Here is a 22,964-nt window from a genome sequence, read left to right as displayed (position 1 = left end):
AAAACCCAAAAAATAAAATAAAATTTTAAAATTTATATAACCATCATTACATGCATAACATTATTAAAATAATATATATATATATATAACGGACAGGTTTAACCTAAACTCGACTCTGCTCCGTCTCGCTCAGGAACTCACCCCATTAAAAATCTGCCCCGGTGTAAAGGCGGATAATTACCCGCCTCGAACAAATAGGAGGCAGGATGAGTACCCACAAATTCAAATAGTGTTGCCACCCTTAATCATGATCCAAAACATTTATTATTATTATTTGGTTAAATATTATTTAGAATCAACTAATTCTACCAATTTTCATTTTATGTTGTTATTGAGAATCAATAGAAATATAGAATTGTTTTGTACACCTAATTTGTTTATACTAGGAAAAAATATAAATAAGAGAGTTTAGTATGCAAGTATTTTTTGTGTGTACGATACTTAACTCTTATCATAACTAAAAGAGACATTTATTTTTTTAAACATAAGAAATCAGTCTTATATAGAATAAAACTTCTTACCCGTGAAATTTCTTATCCATTGAATTAAAAAATAGAAAAATATAAATAGATGATATAAAAATAATTTCTCATAAAATAAAATAAAAACAAATTCTCATCTCAAAAATTAAAATAAACAACATATATAAAATAAATAGCAAGTAATAACTATTCTAATTTGAAATGTTATTTTATAACTGTTTTTTAATGCAGTATTTCTTCTTTTAGAAAAACTGCATTGGTCATTAATTATAAAAATATTATGTATATATAAAAATTAATTATTATGTACTATATTTGAAATGTTATTTTATAACTGTTTTTTAATGCAGTATTTCTTCTTTTAGAAAAACTGCATTGGTCATTAATTATAAAAATATTATGTATATATAAAAATTAATTATTATGTACTATGTATAAATATATAAATTATTATTAATATATATTTAATTATAAAATTTAATTTATTTTTAATATGTGTTCTATAAAAATAAATAATTTAATAACTAATGTTTATGCATTGATTTGATCAAATGAGGTTATGAGGTGTCAATCACGCGTTAAACAAATTGTCTAGTCGAGACTATTATTACAAGTAAAACCCTGATTAGTGGGCCTTCCAAAATCTTATATTATAGTGTGGTTGATTAAAAGGAGGAACTTTACATGGTCAAACCTAGTACAACTGTTGTTTCTCCTCTCTATGAGGATTGCAAGGGTTATACGCAGCTTAGTAGCAGCGCTCTCTGAAGACAGGATCTACGCTGTTTCCCCACGTGTTATGAAACATATCCAGAAGCCTATCAGCTGGCGTCAAACCTGCGATGTTAGTGTGAAGATGGTCATAAAGTTGAGAACAGCACCACATTTTTCCAAGGTTAAATTACTTACAACTGAACAATGTTGTTTTCACCTTAATGACATTCTAGTGCTCAAAGCAGGATGAACGAATAACGTTAAAGCTATCAGCTTATATACCTGTTCCAACGACGTCTTTTAATGGATCCAAAAAACTGGATTCGTTTAGGCCTCTCCTGTCCAAGCCATCCTGCAAAACAATATAAATAGAAGTCTGACGTAGTTCTAGACACCCAAGATAATGAAATCGGCAAAACAATTGGCTATCATTTATCAGCATCAAAGACACCTTCGCCCACTGCAACACATCTTCAGCCACATGCCGCAGTAATCTACCTTGAAATGGAGTCCTTAAACCAGTCATAGGAACCTAGACGTACAAATCACACAATTTTAGTCCACAGAAGAGGGCCTAGACCAACGACCACACTATATTCACTGGAATTTAATTCTTCCCGCATAAATGTTTGGCTTTGATTCACTAGTCAATACCATGTTCCTTAAATTCTGTCTCTCCTCGGGGGTCCAATGAACAATCATATCTAGAGCATTATGTAGGGAAACCTCGTCATATAGCAGACCTACCTGACATAGGAAAGATGACAACAATGATATGGGATTGCTTATTCTTGCCTGCAGACTATTAATATATACTTTTACTTTTAAGTTCACAATGTGAAGGAAAAACATGCAGGCGAATAGATCAATTACCCAAAATGCTGGCAGAGCACACAGCATGTCTGAAGTTCCCCCATCAGCGCCCCTCATTTCCATGTACCTCTTGAGCCTGACCTACACAAAATTGAATACTCGGCCAACTTAGTAAACAGCAGGTAGATATACAAATTTCTTTGATGTTATACTTGGCCTCAACCTCGGGAAATATGGTCGTCAGATGATTTTCCCAGTCACTTAATGTTGGCACCTTACCTGGGATGGCAGGGAGTTTACCTGCCATGAAGTCCTGCACAAGATTCCATCAGCTAAGTACAGCTACTATGCAGTACAAATTACCAACTTGCTATCACTTCAACACATGCATAAAATTAAAACGATGTTGAACTAAAGAATAGTATGGCTGGAACTTGCAAGCGTAAGCTAGATATATCGGATTCTGAGAGATAAGAATAGAAGAGATAACCCGGAATGACATGCCACCGCAGTCAATGTACTTATTTTCCCGATAGACAAACATCATCGGTACATCTAGAGCATAATCAACATACTGCTCAAACCTATCAGAAGAACGAAAAATTAATCAAGATTCGTTATAGACAATTCCGATTGTTCAATTATCAATACTCTAAAGTTTTACTGAATGATTTATCCTAATAAAGTATCCTGTTTAGCAACGCTGTGATCACAAACATAATTCTCTACCTGAATACTTCAAAAAAAAAAAAGTAAACCTACCCAAAAGTATCATAAAAAACAAAGGGCAGCATGCCTGTGCGACGTTTGTCAACTTGATTCACCTTATAGCTGTTTGCACCGCCACCAGAAAAAAAAAGGTGAGAAAATAATTGAAAACAAATATTTGGGTGCTAAGGTGACTAATAATTCAGACAATTTTATAGACCTCCTTATGCTGAGGTAACCACTTGGGATGCCTCCACTGAAAGGCGAATTCGCAAACATAGCTGCTGCTAGCTGGTTAAAATAGTTGTTAGATACTGTAAGAATCTTGAACTTTCAACAATACTAGAATGAATTCTCACCGGCTGCAACGTAAGCCCAGTACGCATTTTCTTGATCATGTCTGCTTCAGAACTGTAGTCCAGGTTAACCTAAACTCATAGTTAGAAAGGAATATATAATATACATTGCCTATGCCAAGCTCACACAGACAATTCCTTGGTCACAGCTAAGTGGTTGAGGTATAAAATATTAAAGTATAAAATATTAAAAATTTCTCTCACCTGAACAGAGCAGGTCATTAACAATGCCTCAACTTGAGGTAAGCCATTATTGTTGAAGTAATTTTGCATAATGTCATACCGTACCTGGAAGAAGTCAATGTGCAAGTGAAATGCTGAAATAGGAGAAATTAGACATCATGCTACATCATGTTAGTTTATCGTAACGCTAAGAAAGTTTCCTAGTGCAGCCAAGAAATGTATTGGTTTATCGTAACGCTACATCATGCTAGCAAACATCAAGAGTCCAAAAATAATCAGCTTTCCGCACGACCAATTATATTAGCAAATATCAAAAAGTAAACAAGATTGACAAGAAAGTCAAACTAACAGAAAGAGTGGTGCAACACATTGAGACAACACGAGGAAAATACTACGTAGCAATACAAAGAAAATCTTTGTAGTCTCACCACCCAATCATGTACGAGAGTTTGAAATTAACATTAAGGGATAGTGGTCCAAATTCTGGCAATCTCTGCAAATAGATTCAATTGGATCAAGATTATCTAAAGCAAGGAAGTTGGAAAAGTGAAAAAGTGAGAAGTTAATCATTCTTTAAGTTAAGATAGTGAGCACACATTTCATCAAAGTTGCACAATCAATGGTGAATTGGTGATTAACCCTTCACTTTACCACTTTACCAACTTCCTCACTTTAGATGATCAAATTGGATTCAATTGCACTTCTTGATTCCAATGTTTGACTATAGGTAAAAAAAAATATTACCTTAGGCACTCTAGGTATGTCTTGCGGTTTCCATTTAGGCTGGAAACCTAATCCCAAAAATCCAATTCCCATTTCCTCTCCAACAGTTTTCGCCTATGAAACAGAAGACAAAATGGATCCATCTCAAACTCACCTGAGGAGTTTATCAAATGCAATTATGTTCTAAATCTGATGGTCTGGAAAAATGAAGATGATGCTGCACTCTACATAATCAAACTGCCTTGTGGATTCATGCCATGCCAGAGAATTTAAGATACGGTTGGTTTGCATTTTCATTTTTTCTGTTTTTATTAGTGTTTTCTGCTCTTCTTTTTTTTCATTCGCAAAATATTAAAAACAGGAACCAGAGGAAATGAAAACAAAACCGCAAACCAAAGGCAGTCTTCTCGTACTGACCTGATAGAGGTGTGAATTAAGCTCATCACAAGTCTGATGCAATGTTTTAAAGGGAGTACCACTAAGCTCAAATTGACCACCGGGCTCTAATGATATGCTTCGATTGCCCTGGGGAAGAATGTTCTATTTATCAATCTCATGCATTCCCTTCACTTCATATGGATATCAAGAAACAGATTTCAAACAAGAATGGTAAAAAGATAAGCATTCAAGTAGGAACTCTACCTATAAAGGCATTATTAATTTTATAAATAAATAAAATTATGAAGGAGGAAGGGCTTGCCTTTTTGAGGCCTATGATATTGTCACCTTCCATTATTTTTTCCCATTCAAACCTCGCAGCAATGCCATTGAGTAAAGCTGCTATTTGTTTGTATTTAATTGGACGCAGGGTTTCAAACTCAAAACCAAATTTCTCATGCTCTGTACCTATTCTGCAAGAAAAATACAATAAAAGGTAGGTGAATTACATCTGGCAAATGGAAATGGAATATATTCTGAACGAGAGGGAAAATCCTTGAAACACGCTAAGACCGTTAATGTTTTTTTTTATTGAGTGGCAATTAGATACGGCAGCTCAGCTCAGATGGAAAAGAAGTAAAGAACACCAGGACAAGAGAATAAAACAATAAGCAATATACAGTCGATGAACAAATCCAGTCTTGAAATAAGCAATACCACATTACATGATTTTTTGAATGTATTAAATGAAGTATGGACGCATGATAATAAGGCAGTGTTTGCTCAAAGAAATAATGTGGTGTGGTGAGAAATGGCGTAAACTAAAAGAGGAAAAGAAGTTAGGTGACCTCCACTCGTCTTTAGGCTTGCAACCAGAAGCAAAGTAGTTAATAAGATCATATTTTGTCAATGGCTGGTTGACCTTGAGAGGAGCCTCTGTGGCAGGTCCCGTAGCAACGATGACTCCATGCCTTACTCGTCTGCAAGATGCAGACGCTCTCTCTTTGTGAAAAACAACCATGGACGACCCTGATGATGCCCAATTCAGATGAAGGATTCCCATTATCAACTGAAACAACATGCACACACTGCACTTTACTTCACTTAATCGTGAAATTTTAATATTAAAAGTAAAAGAAATAAGAGAGATAAATATAAATAAAGTGCTATAAAAGTGGTGCATATAATATTTTTATAGTCAAGTCGCTGCATAAGTCCATTTCGAAAGGCATCTTCCTAGTTTGAATAATTTGCAATTACTATCACGAGCTACCAGTCCCATACAACGATTATTTCTTACTGACTGCAGCCAAGTTTTGACACTATAATGTCAAGTCTTGTCAATGAGCAAATCACAATGAACGATGCCTGTCTTCAGCTTATGATTGCCAAATCATAGTTTGGTCTAATGAAAAACCGAACTTTTACTATCTGCCATTTGGATTCATCTAGAATCTAAGAGTAAGATTTTGTCAAACATTTAAGTTGCTGTCCCAAACCGTAGTTCCATTTTTTGCCAAAAGCACACAATATCATAGGTTTTCTCTTCATCTTTTTCCTCCCAAGAAAAGAAATCAATCTTTTACTTAGGTTTGTTTGACAATAGATCAATCTTGGAAAATGACCAAATGAGCATCTGGAACATATAAATAGAAGAAAAACAAAGCCAAGCTTGGTTGGTAATATTAGCAAAGCTAGCATCCATGCATTACTACAAATACGAAACAAATGTCTTAAGCAGACTGCAAATCAATGAAAGAAAGTTACCACAAACGAAATTTAATGGTTATTGTTGTCCAATCAACTTTAGTTGATAGATAGATAGAAGGAAGAATGAAGAAAGAGCGTAAGCAAGGATGTAACGAATTTTCCGTGGTCCGATGGATGTCACGATTTTTTCGTGGTTCCCAGGTTCTAATCAAGCATCGAATCAAATATACAGATATATTAGTAGAAATAGAAATAGAATATAGAAAATAGTCAAAATACAAATACAAAAGCATGGTATAGTCTTGATTGTGCTCCACGTGTCCTGGTAACGACACGTCAGTTTGTTGTCTCATCTGCTGTTATCTATAGAGTTGTTAGTCGAGCTTTACAAGTGTCTTGCACCCTCAGTTTTGGGATACAGAGGAATCTCTTGACGTCGGTTATCGGTGATGAAGTCTGAATCACGACACATTGACGGATGAACCTTGGTCATTTACTGCACTATGCTGATAGAATGAGAATGGCCCAATCATTTGTTTCCACTTTCCCCTTTCCACTCAATTATAATGCCGAAAACAAGGCGATCGTATGCTCGGGCTGCAGCAAGTGATAATATGAAAGAAACAAACTAGCCTTGTATCCACCTTTCATCCCAATCCAAACTTATTAGACACAAAAGATATGGTACTCTAGCACGTGCAGTAGTATTCTAGAAAGGGGCAACTCAAGCTCAAGCATCATAAAATCAGCAGATGATACTTAATTGATATGGGTATCATATATGATAGGAGTTAAATTTTGTCAGGGATAACCTTTGAATACCAATAACCGAAAAAGAAAAAAAAAATGGGACAAAGTTGTGCTGGACGGACGTCTCTATGAACTCGCGTTGTAAAAGTTATTACTTATGAGGGAATACACTGGGCCATCTTATTGATCTAAGAATGAGTACATCGTAACATTCTCCTCTAGATAAGTCTTTTCCAAAAGATAAAAGAACATGTTAAAGCAAAAATATAGTGCGCATTTTCCAAATTATTGTGCAGAAATCTTCAGGGAAGAGGAGTCATTCCCGGCATGATCCAGTCATCTGCTAAAAGCTTGAGAGTGCATTTTACTTCCTTGCTCTTTTCAAGAGGAAACGCAATGAAAAGAATCCAAGAGCAAAAGTTTGCCAAAACCAGCCTCTTGCATTAGAAGGATCGACCCTTTTAGCGAGGTGCCAAGCATAAATGGCTTCAAGGATATGTAAAGCTGTAGCTAAAAGGAAAATTAGTCTTATCATCCACATTGATCGAAAGACAAAAAGCGATATAGCTCTAAGAAAGACCACAATTCCAATGTCAGGTAAGAAAGCAGCAGAGGCGAGAGAGATCATTCCAATGACTGCAAACAGCCACACGTATATGGTAGGCCCGTCCAATGTCATCCTTTTCCTCTCTTGCCAGTATGCGATGGTAGAAGCCATCCCCTCTCGAGAGGACACCATGGGGACATAACCGATCTCCTCTCTGGCTTTGAGATAAGAGAAATAATGGGTGACCCCAACCTGTGAAAGAACGAATGTGAATAAATTGGGAATACATGATGATATTGATAGTGGCCCAAGTAAATCTCCTCAGGACTGACCTTGTGTACTTCAGGGGGAAGGATGAATGGCTGAGGAAGCCACCACCGATTGAGCCATGGATATAATATTGTATAAACAGCCCAGCAAATCCTCCCAATAACAAGAGCACGATCGACAGCCAAACACTTCATTGGGAACTGGTAGTCCAAACTCCTGACGAGAGGTTCGATGAATTCAAAAGTATTGACAGGAGAACCTGAAAATAACAAAGAAAACCAGCTGAGGCCGAGGCCGAGGCCGTTTTCTCAAGGCTGCAAGTCAGAAATATGAAAATGAGTAGGTACCGTCAGATATGAAATATGCTTGGCCAGCCGCGTTGGGGAGCTTTCCCTTTCCCTCCCCAGGGATGTCATCCAAAAGCCCCATACTTGCCAAGATGAGAGCAAGAACAAGGTTGTCCACATAAACCCAATCTGTTTTGACAGTGTGGTGGCCAATCCGGAAGAGAAGGAGACCCAACTTGGCCATGGATACGATCCTAGGAAGGTGCCTGTCTTCGCCGGGTCCGTAGATTGCAGCAGGACGAACAGCGCAGGTGTAAAGACGCTTACCGGAGTTATTCTTGAGTGGGCGGGCGTTATTCTTGAGAACGAGCTGTTCGGCGATGGATTTGCTGCGGCCGTATGAATCGACGAGATGCTGATCAATTGGGAAATACGGCAGAGTCTCATCTCCGTTGACGATGGGTTGACCACCGAAGACTACATTGTAAGTGCTGCAATAGACGAGCCTTGTGATGCCGAGGTCGAGGCACGCGTCGAGCACGTGGCAGGTCCCGCTTATGTTGACCTCATCCACGCGCCCGATCTGGAGCATCTCTTTGCCCGACATTCCGAAGGCCGCCAGGTGGAACACACACTCCGCCCCCTGCAGGGCCCTTTCCACCTCTTCTTTGCGCCCAACATCCCCTTTTAATTTAATACTTTTATTGTTAGCAGAGACCCACAGACTCACAATCAGCTTTGTAAGGTGAAATGAAATGAAACCAAATTGCATGCAAAAAGAATATAAAATTAGAGTAACCTTGGATGAAGCGCACTCCCTTTTTCTCGAGAGCATGGGTAAATGGAGATGAGTGGCGGAGGTCAAAGGCTCGCACCTCCGCGGCACCTCTTCGGATCAGCTCCAAGCAAAGAGCTGCCCCTACGAATCCGAGCCCACCGGTCACCACGAAGACCTTCCCCTCTATCCCTTCGTTCTCGCTCAAGTGCATTCTCGATCCGACCTGATTCTGATCTGCTCGTCACCACCTTAAACACACACACTAACGCTAAGACCAAGTCAGAACACAACAGAAAAGAACGGGCAAAGAAACACTTTCGTTACTCGAGATTATATTTGAAAAAGTATATGTAGTAATGAAAATATTAAGATTTAGATTTGAAAAAGTATATGTAGTAATGAAAATATTAAGATTTAGATAGATAATTTAAAAGTATAATATATTTTTTTTTTTGTGATTAAAAAATATAATATATTTTAATTTGATTAGCTGTTGTTTATAGTATTTAATTTTGTAATGGACGATTAAAAATTTAAAATTAAATCTAATTAGTAAATTAAATTGAATATCAAATATTTATTATAAATATTACATGTATAAATAAATCAGCAAAATGTTTTATATTAGCTATTGCATAAGGTGAAAATTTCACGTGAATTTATCATTATATAAAGTTAGTATTTAAAACTTATTTAATAATAATTTAATTAAATTTATTTATTCATCTAACGCTTTTTAATTATTAATTTTATATAAAAACAACTAATTATATTTGAATTTCTATCATTGCATAAATACTTTTTTTAACTTTTTTTAATATGTAAATTATTTTCTAATTAATTACTTTAGTCTCTCAATAGTTAACTATTTTAGACCATTGCCATTGAAAAGCTCATTACAATTTTTATTTATAGTCCATTTATTATAAAAGTACCTTTACATCAAATATTTATTAACTTTTACAATAATATTATTAATATTTATAAATTAAAAAAATTCACTATTATAAAATAATTAATATTAAAAAAAATTAAATACTTCATAAATAATAATAATATACAATATATAATTTGAGCTTAAACTAATTTACAACATTATTTAATATAAAAAAAAACATAATTAAACTATATAATTGATGATATGTATTGTGAAAAATATCCGTAGAACTTTGCAAGTAATTGAAAAAGAGTTGAATTAATTTGAATCTATTTTTTGAAAAAAAAAATAGTTTTATGAATTTGAAAGAAGATTGAAAAAAATTAGAAGAAATTATAAAAATAGAAGTGTATGTAAATAGTATATATAGAGTAACAAAATATTAATTTATTAATAATAATAATAATACAACGACAGTTATATATTTTTATTAATAGATATGTAATATATAATACAATTTCAATACATATTCAATCTTTTTAACAATTAAATTAGCCCAAAATCAACAAAATCCACTAAAAAAATGCGCATAAAATCAGATCGTTCTTCTTCGTGTTTCTTCATATGTCTCCTCCTCCTTCTATTGGTTGCTTTTGCTGCGTTTGAGTTTTATTCTTTTTTGTTTAATTTTTTTTCTGATTTTATTCCTCTTAAGAAAATAAAACAAGAATTATGAAATAAAAGAACAAAAAAAAAAATAAGAAGATGAAAAGAAAAAAGAAGAATTTTAAATTATGCAAAATTTATTAAAAAAAATAGCATTAAAACTTTTTAACAATAACACATTCATTTATTAGTTTTTAACACCAAAATTTTGTTATAAAAGTATAAAAATATCTTCTTTAATTCTATATTTTCTTTTTTTTTGTTGCTTTTATTTCTTCTTTTAAAAACTTTACTTCTTATATTAAACTTGAATAAACATTTATATACTGTATTACAATTTTATTTACTTAAATAAATATAGATTATTCTTCTTCTTACTAATTCTGCAATATTATATTTTTTTACTTTTTCTTATTTTTAGTATTTTTAATAGAATAAAACAAAAAATAATGAAAAAATAAATACAAGTAGTAGAAGATAAACAAAACGAATCATTGAACTCATAATCGTTGTATGGAACATATGCTAGAATTAAAAGCATCATTGATGAATGTTCTATTTCTTTATAATTCTAAATTATTAATGATAGAATTATTAAATAAAATGTATGAATAATAAATAACAAATAATAAAATAATTAATTATAATTAGAGAGTAGATTTTAAAATTAAATGATATATAAAAGACAAATTAATAAATAAAATTAAAGAAGAGTTATTTTGATAATTATTAAAAAATTTTAAAAAATATTTAAAAAAATGTTAGAGGACTAACAAAATTTATTTTTATTATCATTTTTAACTATCAACTCAAATTTTTTAATCTATTAATCCAACAACATACGTTTAGCCCACACTTTTAAATATTAACACTCCATTACGGAGTAAAAACAATAAATTTTACTATTCCTCTAGTATTTCTCTATATTTTATTATTAGGACCACTTAATAGTCCAAAAATTTTGTAACCATCTAATCTGTTGCATGAAACATAAATTAGATTTGAATCAATTTGAATGGTAACAGACAGACGACAGTTCCAGCGGCAGAGGAAGGCAGAGCACTACTGTGAAATAATGATAAGATTGCGTAACTAGCTATTTGATCGGTGTTCCCCGAAAGAAACAAGACAAAAGCTAGCTCCGAAGTAATACGGGGCATTCAGTTGATTTGGGTTAACAATTAAGGTTGACATCTAACCGTCTTGGACTCACCAATATTGGTGGGGTGGCAGATCTTCAAATGATGTTCCAGAATTTCTGCTTGTTTCTGTAATTTGATCAAAACATCGTTTCCAAATACTGCACCGGGATTTGTCTTTTATTCTTATTAGCTTCAACTTTGGTTTTCCTCAGAAGGCAAGCCCCTTAGTTTCTGCTGCACCATTGCAATTAAAGTCAAATCTTAACACATGAATGCTATTGACAAAAATACTTGCGACGCAACCTAAATACTGACTTCTGAAATCTTTGGCCGGGGAACATACGAATACTTGTCGATGGAACTTAAGACAGCAGTTCCATTCATGCCTCGATCATTCACATTAACTGGCTTCAAATCCTGTAGCAACAGCAAACCATAGAATAACTTTCTTAGACTCAAATTGATCAATGTGGAAATAACATATACGAGTAAGATGGTATTCTGAGAAGTTTGTTTTCTGTTCCAGTCATGAACTGCTCAAGTTCAACATCTTTCAACTAGCCATAAACTAATGTTTCTGGCATTATGATAGAAAACTGTTTGGCCATCTGCTTTTGTCATTCAGAATAAGAATATTATGAAAAAGATAAAATGGCCACATGATTCAATCTTACCACATCCTTGGAAACACCAGACGCTGATTCCTCATAGCTCTTCACCTCTAAAGAATCATAGTAAAACAGTATCTGGGGAAGAAATGCATTTAAAAGAAAAGTAATAGTAAGCAAGTTAGGATTGCAGGAAAGGGTAAAAAGGGTTCCTGTAAGGGTTATAAGAGGGCACCTTTTCAAGTAACTGAATATTTGATGAATTAGTTGCAATGATCTGAACTCCTAGTAAATTGTTGCGGTCACTGCAGAAGGGGCAGAGAACAGAGCTGAAGACACACCCATCTTCCACACACCAAATACCCTGTTCCAGTGCACTGCCAGTGAGGATACGTTGATCAACAAATGAAGAATCGGTTAGAATAACGGGTATACTATTTGATGTCTCAGTAGCATAAGCTTTCGTTCTCTGTTTCAAAAGGGTTCTTAAGTGGATTTTGATGAGGAAATCAAGGAACACGTGAGATACAGATTGTTTTCAGGTCGGCCCAATGGGTTTTTGCAGAGTAAACAAAAAAGTTGTAACCTTCTATCCCGTAAAGGGAAAGTTAACGAACATGAACTAGGTAGACTACTTGTTGGTAACTCAGGAATATTTGACTTCGAATTTCTCTCCCAAACATGTTCAATTCCATGAGCTTCCTCTCTAACATCCAACGAGCTTTTTGTGTATGTCATAAGAGTGTTGGCACAAGGTGTAATATAATTTAAATTTTCTACCTCTGTGATAAATGGTGAGAGCATGGTCTTCCTCCTTTTCTGGTAGTGAGAATTAACACTTGTATTCACAGGTGATTCCGTTTCAGGAATATTATTTCTAGCTATATTCTTTTCAGGAGTAACAGTTATTGAAGAGTGAAGCCCTGAGGAATTTTTACTTCCATCAGGTAAACACAATGATACGCTTGACAAGTGATTTGAAAATTGAGCAGAGGCCTCAATTATGGTGGAAACAGAGTTATCATCCTTAGAGAAACCAGGGCTACCTGGATCACTGTTAACATCTATACAAGGGGTTTCCTTGATGGAGGAGCATTCTCCAAGCGTGGATGCAACAAATAAATCCCGATTGAACCTGCAAGAAATATATACTTCTAGTAATGACATTGGAAGTGTATAATGGTGTAAACATAGTTGCTGCTGCATTAAACTTTCGAGTATGGTATTTGATGAGTTAAGGAATGACCTTTTTATCAAGTTTTATACCAGATAAAAAAATGAATCTTATATACACATGCATCAGGGGATGAAGATATGGCAAAACTGATCTTCTATTATAAAATTGTATACCCTGAGTTTGCACACCCAAACTGATAACATTGAAAGGTGCTCAACCATAAGGGCAAAATCAGCAATTTCCAGAGAACATGAAATAAACAATATGCTATAAGATCAACTAACATGATGAAAAAGCAGTAGTTATTGGCTAGTCAATCACAGAGTAGGCATAGTTGCCAGCACGGCTGCACCGGAAGTTGTGCTGACAGAAAATTGATATCCCTCGCATATCTTTTGAAGTTGAACAAATGAGGTCAAAGTAAACAAAATTGGTGCTATGGCCGGACAAAGATTCCACTTAACACAATTTGACAATTCCTCAAATTGGATATGTTCATTATATGGCTTATTAAATAGTTAGCAACAAATCATACTAATGGCATAAAAGGTGGCAACACCCAAAGAAAAACTGAAAAAATACCTTTCCTCCGTCGGATTACAGATTTGTGGGTTTATATGGGCTTCACAATTGTATTTGTTACTATTCCCTTGAGCTGATGGTTGACTGTCAACAAGATCTTGACAGCTTAGTACAGGAAAAGAGCCATGGTCCTCAATAATTGACCCTTCTTTCTCAAATCCATTGCAAGATTTGTTAAGTTTCTGATTTTTCTTTCTTGTGAATCTCTTATTCTGACTCTTGATATTGACACCATCAGTATGTAAGCTCAAATTCTGTTTGACATTCACTGTATTCATTGCATGCCATTCCTACAGCAAGTTCACCGTATATTTAACAGTTCTTTCCACTAAGCCCAGTATACGAACAGGGCAGGGTATAATAAGTTCATATTATGCCACAAGCATTATACCTTGGCATCCTCAAAGAATGATTTTAGTCCTTCTATTGATAATTCGAAGTTGTCATAAACCTTTAGGTTTCTTCTTAGCCACTTCGAAATGAATGCTCTACTTCTTTCTTCACGAAGACGTTCATCTATTACCAGAAGAACAGTTACATAGGAAAAGGCGACAGCAACAACTAAACCTTATACTTTTAGATGGGCATGGCAGTATAGATCAAGGGCCATAGTGTAAACACAGAGTAAAAGAAGGATAAACAAGAAACAAATAACTTGGTAAAGACTTCACTAAATCAGTTCTTAAATTCTGAAACAAGATAGACAGTAGAAGAGATATAATATGATCAGCAATTCAGCATAATTACCCAAAAGGATTATTGCCCCATAGTCAAGCTTATGTCGTATACAACGGCCTACAGAAGGTAAACATAATCAGTATAAGAAAAATAAAGAATGATTAACTTGGCTTGGGTTACAATGTGGAAAACCAGAGCCATGATTTACCTGCTGCTTGATTTAAAGCACGGAATGCTTGGTGACAATACCACTCACTTCCGCTGAGAAGATTTTTGGATGATTTGTACATATCATTATATTTTTTCTTTAGAGAAACTTGAATATCATTTCTGCAAAGAAGTGACAATAAATTAGGCAATCAGAAATTAACCAGTAGGCTGCTTCCTTCAAGAGAGAGGAGGGGGGGATAGAAGAGAAAAGAAAATATTCTTACATGTTGGGAAATGGAATACCAACAATAATCTGACATTGTCAAGAACAGACATTTTATATCTTATTTTCACGCTGATGACCAAAATAAAGAGAATAAAGTATAGTAAGTTTACAAGTATAGATAAGGATACAACTACTCTGGCATTATCATCAGAGAAATCAATTCCTTCAGAAACCTGCAAGCAAGATAAAATTATCAGTAAAAAAACATAATCATATAATGGGGTTGTTAGCAGAAAAAAATATGTGAAAGGTAACAGGAAATGGCATTAACTCCAATAAAAAGAAAATTTCAAATGAGGCAACTGATTGGGACTATCAATTATAAATTCATAGTCCATATCACAAGCTTCTACTAATATCCATTTCCTGAACTAACCTTAATCATATCAAAAGTAAACAGCCACACGATCAATTTAAGTTTTAAATCAAAAAGCAAATTTAAATGAGAACGAAAGAGAATAATGTAAAATAAATACTTCAAAGTGCAACTCTAAATAATCATGTAACCTTTGAGAGTTGAGACTAAGAAAACAGCAACTCAAGACGTGTTTGAGGAGCCTAATGCAAAACATGCTTGTTCTAGCTGCTTAAGGGAAAGATGGTAGCATTGCTACAAGAAGAGATGCTCTGCTACCCGTTTAAATAAGTATCTACATGTGATGAGAAAGTAAAATTGATGCCTTCATTATTGAAAACTTGAAGACTTGAATCAACATAAAATAAATGGTGCATTCAAAAGTGAAAAGAAAATAAGAAGGACGAAGAATGAAAAACACAGCGGAAAATAAAAAGATAGTTTCCTACTAGTCCTCTAATAAACCTGTATTCAAAAAAAAAAAAAAAAACACTCGAAAATTCCTTTCTCTGTTAGTTCTATTTTTCGCTATTAATTTTCTATCCTTTCATTTCCGCTGTTCTATTTCTTATCAAAAAGTATACCTTCTTTTACAAATAAGTTAGCTAACAGTAATTTAAAAACCTTATTATGTGTGACATTCATGAAAAGGGTAAAGAAATGAAAAATAGATTCATATGCAAGCACATGCACATACAAGCCCTACATATTCCGATATATCAATAATACTTGTAAAGTACAAGGACATAATTGACGTTATATAACTTTAGCCTGATAATATATCAATTCAAAATAACCGATAACTGGGTGAGTAAAACTGTAATGCACCTTTCCACGGCAAACACCAAGTAAAGCAGCTCCTCCTTTCTCAAAACCCTCTTGGGAATCAACCGGATGGGAGTGATTTGAATCAACTTCTTTAATCCTTCTTTTCCTTCGCGCACCAGGCTTTTTCCCATGATGAATCGAGTCATAATACCCTTTTAAGGTAGTCTCAAAATCATCTTGGCCTCCAGCTCGTGGTTCTGCATGTCAAGTACAACAAAATACAGATTATTCAAGCAACCAAAATAATTGGCAAAAGACAAGAAAATCAACTTCACATATAAATCATCTCAACTTCAATGTTGTGGACAAAAATAAAATGAATCAACAAAAACTAACAGATCTAAAACATATTCTGAAAGCACTTGGAAGAATATAGATAGCTCACCAACATAAAGGGGCTTTTTTGCATTTAGTCGAGACCATTGACCTGTTTCAGTCCAACGGTTGCATAATTTCTCCATCAATTTATAACTTGGGAAGAACACAAGACATCCACCTGGAACAATGTTGAAGATTTCTTCTAAAGATCTTCCAACTGCATCCTAAACCATTACTTACAGTCAAAAGGTGTAACTAGAGAAGCAAGAAAATTACAAATAGTGAAAATATGTATATCAAGCATACCTGAAAGGCATATCCATCTGCCGTTTTATAACTTGCATTCAAAGGATAATTACCAGGACCAGTGGAGATTACAGCAGGCCACACCTGTATTCAAGATGATATAACTTGTTGAATTGCACTTACAGAACTAAAAGGATTAATGAACCTGAAGGATATATTATAGAAGCAGATGAGACCTGTGTGCAAATGTCAATTACATGGGGGGCTTCAAGATTAGTTTCAAACTGAACTCCAAGCTCAGAAGAAAAGGAACTCATCGGCGATAGAGTCCTAAAATACCCAAATCAAGAAGATAGTGATTAGTGAACCAACACCTTTGCAATCTTTAGCCCTCATATTTTGGGTGTTGCATAGATTAATAAATTAAGAACACAAATAGCACAGTCCACCTCATTTTAGCAAAGGTGCAATGTTGTTTAAATTAACATTATGTTGCCCTTGCACAAAGTATAAAACCTGCCCTTGTGTGTCAAAGCAGCTTACCCAGAAGTCAAGATAATCGATAAAGAAAGATCAGCAACATCTCTAAACACAACAGCTGGATTCAAGCACCACAAGCTGAAAGTGTGTGTCCAGTTTCCAAAAGCTCTTACTGACATAAGCCAATGAATGGTGATAAGTCATAACAATGCACTTTACCAATTACAGCATTAATGTTTCAAAAGAAACGGCAAAAATATACACACTATTGGAACTTTTTATAGGGCAATTGGTCAATTAAACACTTAATTGTTTGCCCAATCAAAATAAAAGGTTACATTAGTCATAACACGCTAAAAGGGTTTAGGGTTTACTATAAACAGATCTTTTTCAAATTCCATATAATGTTTCCAATTTCTCAATTAGGATTCTATATTTTATTTTAAATTATATACCCCAGAAAATTTATTTATAAACCAATAGATTCCCAAACCATCTACCAGTCACTTACATGAGGATAAAAGCATTGTGATTTGGAGTTTTGCAACTTATTATTGATTGCTTGGAGTGCAACTACTTACCAGCATCTTTTCTAACACATCGCTGCAGAGCAAGCTGGTAATCCAACATGTGAGATCCGTTTCTTGAGAAGAAATAAGTTAGTGATGAGAATAAACCTGAAATAAGATTGATTACCAAACAAAACAAAAGGTCATTGACAATACCAAATATTCTTTGATCAGTAACTGAATATGTTACCAGAAATATTTCAAATGCCACAATCCCATACCTTCCAATGTTATCACTGACATGCCACTTAAATGTGGCTTATCTGTCTCCAAGTCCGTAGCAATTCTGATTGCCTTGAACAAACAATAAAGTTAATAAATTACAAGTGTCACAACAGAATAATAATACATACATTGGCATACAAATGAGATACCTTAGTAGCACATTCTAGTAAGATTGGGAAGCACTGTTTTGAGATATTTGCTTCTTCAAGTTCTCTCAATGCCTTATCACCAGTCCAACTACTCATACAAATGAATATGTTAAATCACAGATATAATTTTCATGTTGACTTTCATTTTATGAGAACGTTCTAAAGGATGTACAGGCACTAAGCAGAATATCAATTCCCTTGCAACAGACAAACCACAAGTATTTGGAGCTTAAATCAGCCATTCAATTCTCAGATAGTAAATGTAAAATGTCAAAAGGAATTCGAATGAATTCATAGCTAGTTTCCACACAGATTACCTGGGACAAAAAAAGGGGGGAACCAAGTGATCCTACTAAACTCAACAAATGATATAACATGCAACACTATCTAAGAGGGAGCAAAAATCAAAATATTTGGAAGAATACAACAAATAAAGTTTTCTAACAGCAATAGCTTAGGTTGTTAATTTGATTCTATCTAATTTTCCAACTTCGTGTGAGATTAAATGCGCACTTGTTTCAACTTATTTTGACACCAAAATGAAATAAAATCACCATTTTTTACTTAAAATTGGGCTTATACTTTGTCTAAATTTAATAAAATAACCCCACGCCAACCAACCCCCCCCCCCCCGGTGGAAACAAAAAAAAATCAAGTTGTAAAACTACTTTTCGGAAAAGCAAAGAGAAACGCACCCTAAACGCATATTTGTAGAATCAATTATGTGTTATATTTGGATACTCTAACAAAATTGTAATTTAAGAACAGTCCTTTTTGTTCAAACCTTTCAGAAAAAGATAACCACTTTTATCTGGTAAATAACTGAAATGGATATGAAAAAAATTATATGTTCATGTGGGAGTAGGCTGGTAAATTGTTTGGGTGGAGAAGCATGCCATGTACTGTCACTTCTAATTGTAATCAAATCTGTCCAAAAACTAGCTTCTGAAAATCTTCAAAAGAACTTAAGACATTTCTGCTTGGATTATAATTCTGTCAACCAAATAAACCAAACACGCTGCTTTCAAAAAAGCTGCATTGATAGCTTCTCAAACATTATTACACTTAGTCTACATCATCACACCCAATTCTAAAATGCTTAGGACTCTTAACAGAGTTTAAGAATTAATATATAAAACGCACAAAGGCATTAAGAATCATAATTAACAGAAGCGTATAGATTTGAAAACCCTGAACTCACCATGACACATAGTGCTGAAAATCACGCTTGTCTAGGTTATTTTTCTTCCGTTCTATCCAACTAGTAAGACCCTACACAAGGTAATGCACTTGATTATACCATTACTAAGGATATACTTAAAAATTCCAAATCGGTCATCCAACCAAATTACCTGTGCCATTTCATATAGTGGTTGGTATATTGCAGCATTTACAGAACATAGTTGCTGCAGCTCCATTTGCAGTTCTGCCAAAAGTATGACCAATAAATTAGCATTGATGCCTCATTATTAGGATAAAGTAAAAAATAAGGAAATTCAAAAAAAAAAAAAACTGTAACATTCACAACATACTATCAAAATCATCCTCTTGAATATCCACGCTGCCAGCATCTCGAGTGATGTCCTCTATATTGCTGCAGAGTGCAAACATGGAATGCCAGATATTTAGAGACAAAAAACATAAACTACTACCAACGACAGTAAAAAAAAATAGAACCTTCATCTCTAGATTCGCAAACATACAAATGAAGGCATAAAAAGACATCTTGAATCCATATAATAGTGATTACAGTCTGGAAAATAAAGACAGCTCAGTTTAATAGGACTCCAGGAACTGTATTGCAAACTCCACAAATAGACAATGAGGCAAATCACAAATGGCTTACTGAGCTTCATCAAGAATCAGTATAGCTCCTTTAATATCTAAGTCCATTGCTCCCCGAATGACAGGATTAATGATGTAGCTATAAGGACAAAATACCAGCTGCGCATCATCTGACATATTACGTGCAGCATAATAGGAGCAACCTGACAGTGGAGACAACTAAGGCTTGCATTTGAAAAGCTTAGCAGAAGCTTAATAATAAATAAATAGATAAGAGTAGAACAATAAGCTGAACCTTTCACTGAATGTCCAACTTTTATAAGATCTTCTATGTCATGCACCTCATTACATCCTCCTTTCTGAAGAGAGGGATGTCCTTTGACTTTATGTGCATTTCTGCTTAGATTGTACGTTTCTTATATATGTTACTTCAAGAGGTTTAAAAAATAGAATGAAGCAAAGTGCGGACAAGCATATACTTACTTGAATTCTGGACACCCTATCTCCTGGTCTTTCAGAAGTAGTTTACTGAAAGCATTTAATGAAGTGTGTCAGTAGGAAAGTCAGAAATAAATTCAAACAAATAAAATTTTAGGGATGAAAACAACCATTCTTCATTGATGTTCTCTTTGCCAAGTATATTTTTATTCGTGCAGTAATGTTTCCGTGATGCCTGCCAAATGAAGAAAGGGAAAAACACTTAGCCAAATCCATGTCACTTTACCATCTTGATGCTAAATGTAACATATGTTCTTGCATTAACATTACTTAGCATAGCATATATATTAGTAATGTTTTACCAACAAAATAAGATATCACTTAGTAAACAGAAGTTGAAAACAACATATTTTAAATTCATGGCAGGGAAAATAAGTACTTCAGGCAAAACTATTGCAAGATAATGTCTTTCTTCAAAAAGCCACCAAATGAAATCTTGCATCAGTTTCCTTAAGTATTGAAAAATAAATGCCAAAATGTAATTACTCATGAGAACCCACGGTTTATAAGGAACCAAATGAGGAGTTAAGATTAAAAAGAAAATGTAACTAATAACTATACCAAAGCAATGGGTTAAACCTACCAATACAGCCATCGGCACCCTGTATGTAGTTTTCCGCAGTTCACGAATGACTTGAGAGATTTGTGAGTGAGTTCTCCTTAAGAAAGACAAATGCCGTAGTTAAGCAACCATGCCAATGCTTTCAGAAAAAAGGGCAAGGGCAAAACTCTGGAACAATGTATCTATTGATTGTAAAACAGATATCTTAGTTCTAAAATATTAGTGTAGATCACCTCCTACATATTTAATTTAGATAAAAACACGTATTTTTTTCACTGGAAACTGTTTTGAATTTAATTGAGATAAATCATCCGCACAAATGAGAGCTGAAAGGTATCAAAACATACGAGGCATAATATATAGTAGGAGCGGCCTTTTTCTTCTGATTTTTTTTGGCTGGTTCGGGTTCTGCGAGCTCCGGATTATCGGATGCTGAATTGAGGAGAAACTTGTTGAGGAAAAACAAGAGTCCAAAACCAAATGAAATGAAATAAATTAAATAAAGGAAAGAATAAGATGGTTACGAGAAGAAACGGCATCATCCTCGGGAAGAAAGCCGCCGCCGTGGACGAGAGGATCGGCAAGTGGCTCGGAAGGCGGAGGGGGCTTGGGTTGGGATTTGTAACGGTGCTGCCAGGCGAGAGAGGAACAGAGGAGGGAGAGGGACTTGCCGGTGCCAGTTGGAGACTCGAGCAAGGCGTGGCAGTGGCCTTCCCTCTGAGCCCGGTCGAGGGTGGAGATCACTCTCCCCATGAATGCAAACTGGGACCCGTACGGTTGGTACGGAAACTCCACCTGCAGGCCTCCGATGTGGTACACATTCTTCGGGAGATGATTGCCATTGCTCCTGTTAGGTTTTGCTGCAGAGTTCATTTTCTCCTTTACTTCCGCTTTGCACGACATCATACGCTTCCAAGTTCAAAAATCAAAATGGTAGTATTGAGTTTCTGTGGACTCTCATTCCCTGGTGAGTGGATGTTTAGGCGGGAAAGCCAGCCTTGTGATTTTCACGAGGCGGTAAAGTGGAATTATACACCGTAAAAGTTACATATTTAAGAGGGTGAATTATACGGTACATAGTGTACAGATTTATAGATATTTCATGTGATGCAATGAAAACTGCACACGTATCCAGAAGCTGGTTGAGCCGCGAAACATGTGTCAGAGCCAACAGTATCCTTGTAGGGCTTGTTGAGCCTTCTAGGATGAGTGCCGTAATGAAGGTAGCGTTTGGTGGAGAGATAGAGACGGAAAGACTGAGATTGAGAGATAGAGACTAAGAGATAATCTCAGTATTTTGTTCAGTGCAAAATGGGAGACAGGAATTGAAACAAGAATGAAACTTTAATTTAATTTGTACAAATGATAAAATTGAAATTAATTAATTGAAATGAAAGTATTTTAGGTATAAAATGTTATTAAGGTTTCAGTCTCCATCTCTAAAAATTTCAGTCCCCTGTGTCCCTATTTTTTGGAGGTACTGAAATACTGAAATTTTAGAGACAGAGACACAAATTTTAGAACCAGTCTCTGAACTAACAAACACGATACTGAGTCTCAGTCTCTCAATCTCTGTCTCAGTACCACAAAACAAATGCTACCGAAGGGTATATTTTTGTGAGGTGTTTGGCATGGGCATTCACCATATAATCTTATCGTCCTTTTATTTGGTTAATCGTATAAAATTTTTGTTTAGTTAGTTCTTCTTTAAGCGTTTGTCCAGTGATGATTGGATTTTTGACGGTTTAGAATTTCACTAATGAAATCTCGTTGTAAAGTATAGTTTTTAAACCAACAATAATCCTCTCATACAAAAGATTGTTTGTTACTAAAACGAACCCTTAAATTTATAAACCGAAGTATTGAAACCTCAGGTCGTTCTCCCTAAGAATTACAATAAAGTGTCTTGTTATTGGTTGTGAGTTATTTTGGGGTTTTGATATGAAGCATGAAAGATAAATGGCAAGAAAGTAAACTAAGGCCTAAAAAGGTCTTGGCAAGGGTTGGTGGTCAAGGATCTTTATCCTAATCACTAACCACAATATGAGAATTGGCAAGGATTAATCTCATTAAATCATCCTCTA

The 22,964-nt window shown here is 34.8% G+C and overlaps 3 protein-coding genes across 5 annotated transcripts; all 3 read right to left on the bottom strand.

Moving 5' to 3' along the window:
* Positions 1 to 1,060: 1,060 nt before the first annotated feature.
* On the bottom strand, positions 1,061 to 6,265 carry LOC112696427 (glutamate--cysteine ligase, chloroplastic). Of its 3 annotated transcripts, XM_025749193.3 has the most exons (16): positions 6,125 to 6,265; positions 5,206 to 5,426; positions 4,680 to 4,830; positions 4,397 to 4,504; positions 4,001 to 4,093; positions 3,278 to 3,361; positions 3,077 to 3,145; positions 2,938 to 3,008; positions 2,772 to 2,840; positions 2,500 to 2,593; positions 2,233 to 2,322; positions 2,070 to 2,150; positions 1,851 to 1,943; positions 1,648 to 1,728; positions 1,479 to 1,548; positions 1,061 to 1,319 (listed from the first exon to the last, which is right to left on the bottom strand). In XM_025749193.3, exons 2-16 carry the CDS (start codon positions 5,418 to 5,420, stop codon positions 1,231 to 1,233), a joined length of 1,458 nt encoding a protein of 485 aa, XP_025604978.1. In that variant the 5' UTR covers positions 5,421 to 5,426; positions 6,125 to 6,265; the 3' UTR covers positions 1,061 to 1,230. The 3 variants fall into 3 exon arrangements, with proteins under 3 accessions (XP_025604978.1, XP_025604977.1, XP_025604979.1); XM_025749192.3 differs by having other exon boundaries at positions 1,479 to 1,728; XM_025749194.2 differs by lacking the exon at positions 6,125 to 6,265 and having other exon boundaries at positions 1,479 to 1,728; positions 4,680 to 4,825; positions 5,206 to 5,405.
* Positions 6,266 to 6,942: 677 nt separating this feature from the next.
* Positions 6,943 to 9,063, bottom strand: LOC112696428 (uncharacterized). Its single transcript, XM_025749195.2, has 4 exons — positions 8,721 to 9,063; positions 7,982 to 8,605; positions 7,697 to 7,893; positions 6,943 to 7,616 (listed from the first exon to the last, which is right to left on the bottom strand). Exons 1-4 carry the CDS (start codon positions 8,908 to 8,910, stop codon positions 7,182 to 7,184), a joined length of 1,446 nt encoding a protein of 481 aa, XP_025604980.1. The 5' UTR covers positions 8,911 to 9,063; the 3' UTR covers positions 6,943 to 7,181.
* A 2,076-nt stretch (positions 9,064 to 11,139) lies between these two features.
* On the bottom strand, positions 11,140 to 22,049 carry LOC112696426 (uncharacterized). Its single transcript, XM_072196862.1, is given in 29 exon segments — positions 11,140 to 11,618; positions 11,700 to 11,801; positions 12,059 to 12,130; positions 12,228 to 12,487; positions 12,490 to 13,127; positions 13,752 to 14,041; positions 14,143 to 14,267; positions 14,499 to 14,546; positions 14,638 to 14,759; positions 14,864 to 14,892; positions 14,994 to 15,038; positions 16,049 to 16,245; positions 16,434 to 16,590; positions 16,673 to 16,756; positions 16,849 to 16,942; positions 17,156 to 17,264; positions 17,674 to 17,769; positions 17,883 to 17,955; positions 18,036 to 18,123; positions 19,237 to 19,307; positions 19,388 to 19,461; positions 19,568 to 19,629; positions 19,882 to 20,023; positions 20,116 to 20,216; positions 20,304 to 20,348; positions 20,429 to 20,493; positions 20,902 to 20,977; positions 21,228 to 21,312; positions 21,405 to 22,049. Coding segments are annotated over 29 exon segments (3,774 nt in total). The 5' UTR covers positions 21,787 to 22,049; the 3' UTR covers positions 11,140 to 11,576.
* Positions 22,050 to 22,964: the final 915 nt, after the last annotated feature.

Source organism: Arachis hypogaea, chromosome 6 (assembly GCF_003086295.3).
Source record: "Arachis hypogaea cultivar Tifrunner chromosome 6, arahy.Tifrunner.gnm2.J5K5, whole genome shotgun sequence".
Lineage (NCBI taxonomy): Eukaryota > Viridiplantae > Streptophyta > Magnoliopsida > Fabales > Fabaceae > Arachis > Arachis hypogaea.
This window is presented reverse-complemented; position numbering and strand designations above follow the sequence as displayed.

Excerpts from the sequence above, each read along its gene's own strand:
- LOC112696427 (XM_025749192.3), bottom strand. The coding sequence starts at position 5,420 with ATGGGAATCCTTCATCTGAATTGGGCATCATCAGGGTCGTCCATGGTT. Across the intron at positions 4,505-4,679 it reads ATATCATAGGCCTCAAAAAG|GGCAATCGAAGCATATCATT; the intron begins GCAAGCCCTTCC and ends ATTCTTCCCCAG. Across the intron at positions 3,362-4,000 it reads ACATACCTAGAGTGCCTAAG|GTACGGTATGACATTATGCA; the intron begins GTAATATTTTTT and ends GACTTCTTCCAG.
- LOC112696428 (XM_025749195.2), bottom strand. The coding sequence starts at position 8,910 with ATGCACTTGAGCGAGAACGAAGGGATAGAGGGGAAGGTCTTCGTGGTG. Across the intron at positions 8,606-8,720 it reads GGGAGTGCGCTTCATCCAAG|GGGATGTTGGGCGCAAAGAA; the intron begins GTTACTCTAATT and ends TTAAATTAAAAG. Across the intron at positions 7,617-7,696 it reads TTCCCCCTGAAGTACACAAG|GTTGGGGTCACCCATTATTT; the intron begins GTCAGTCCTGAG and ends GTTCTTTCACAG.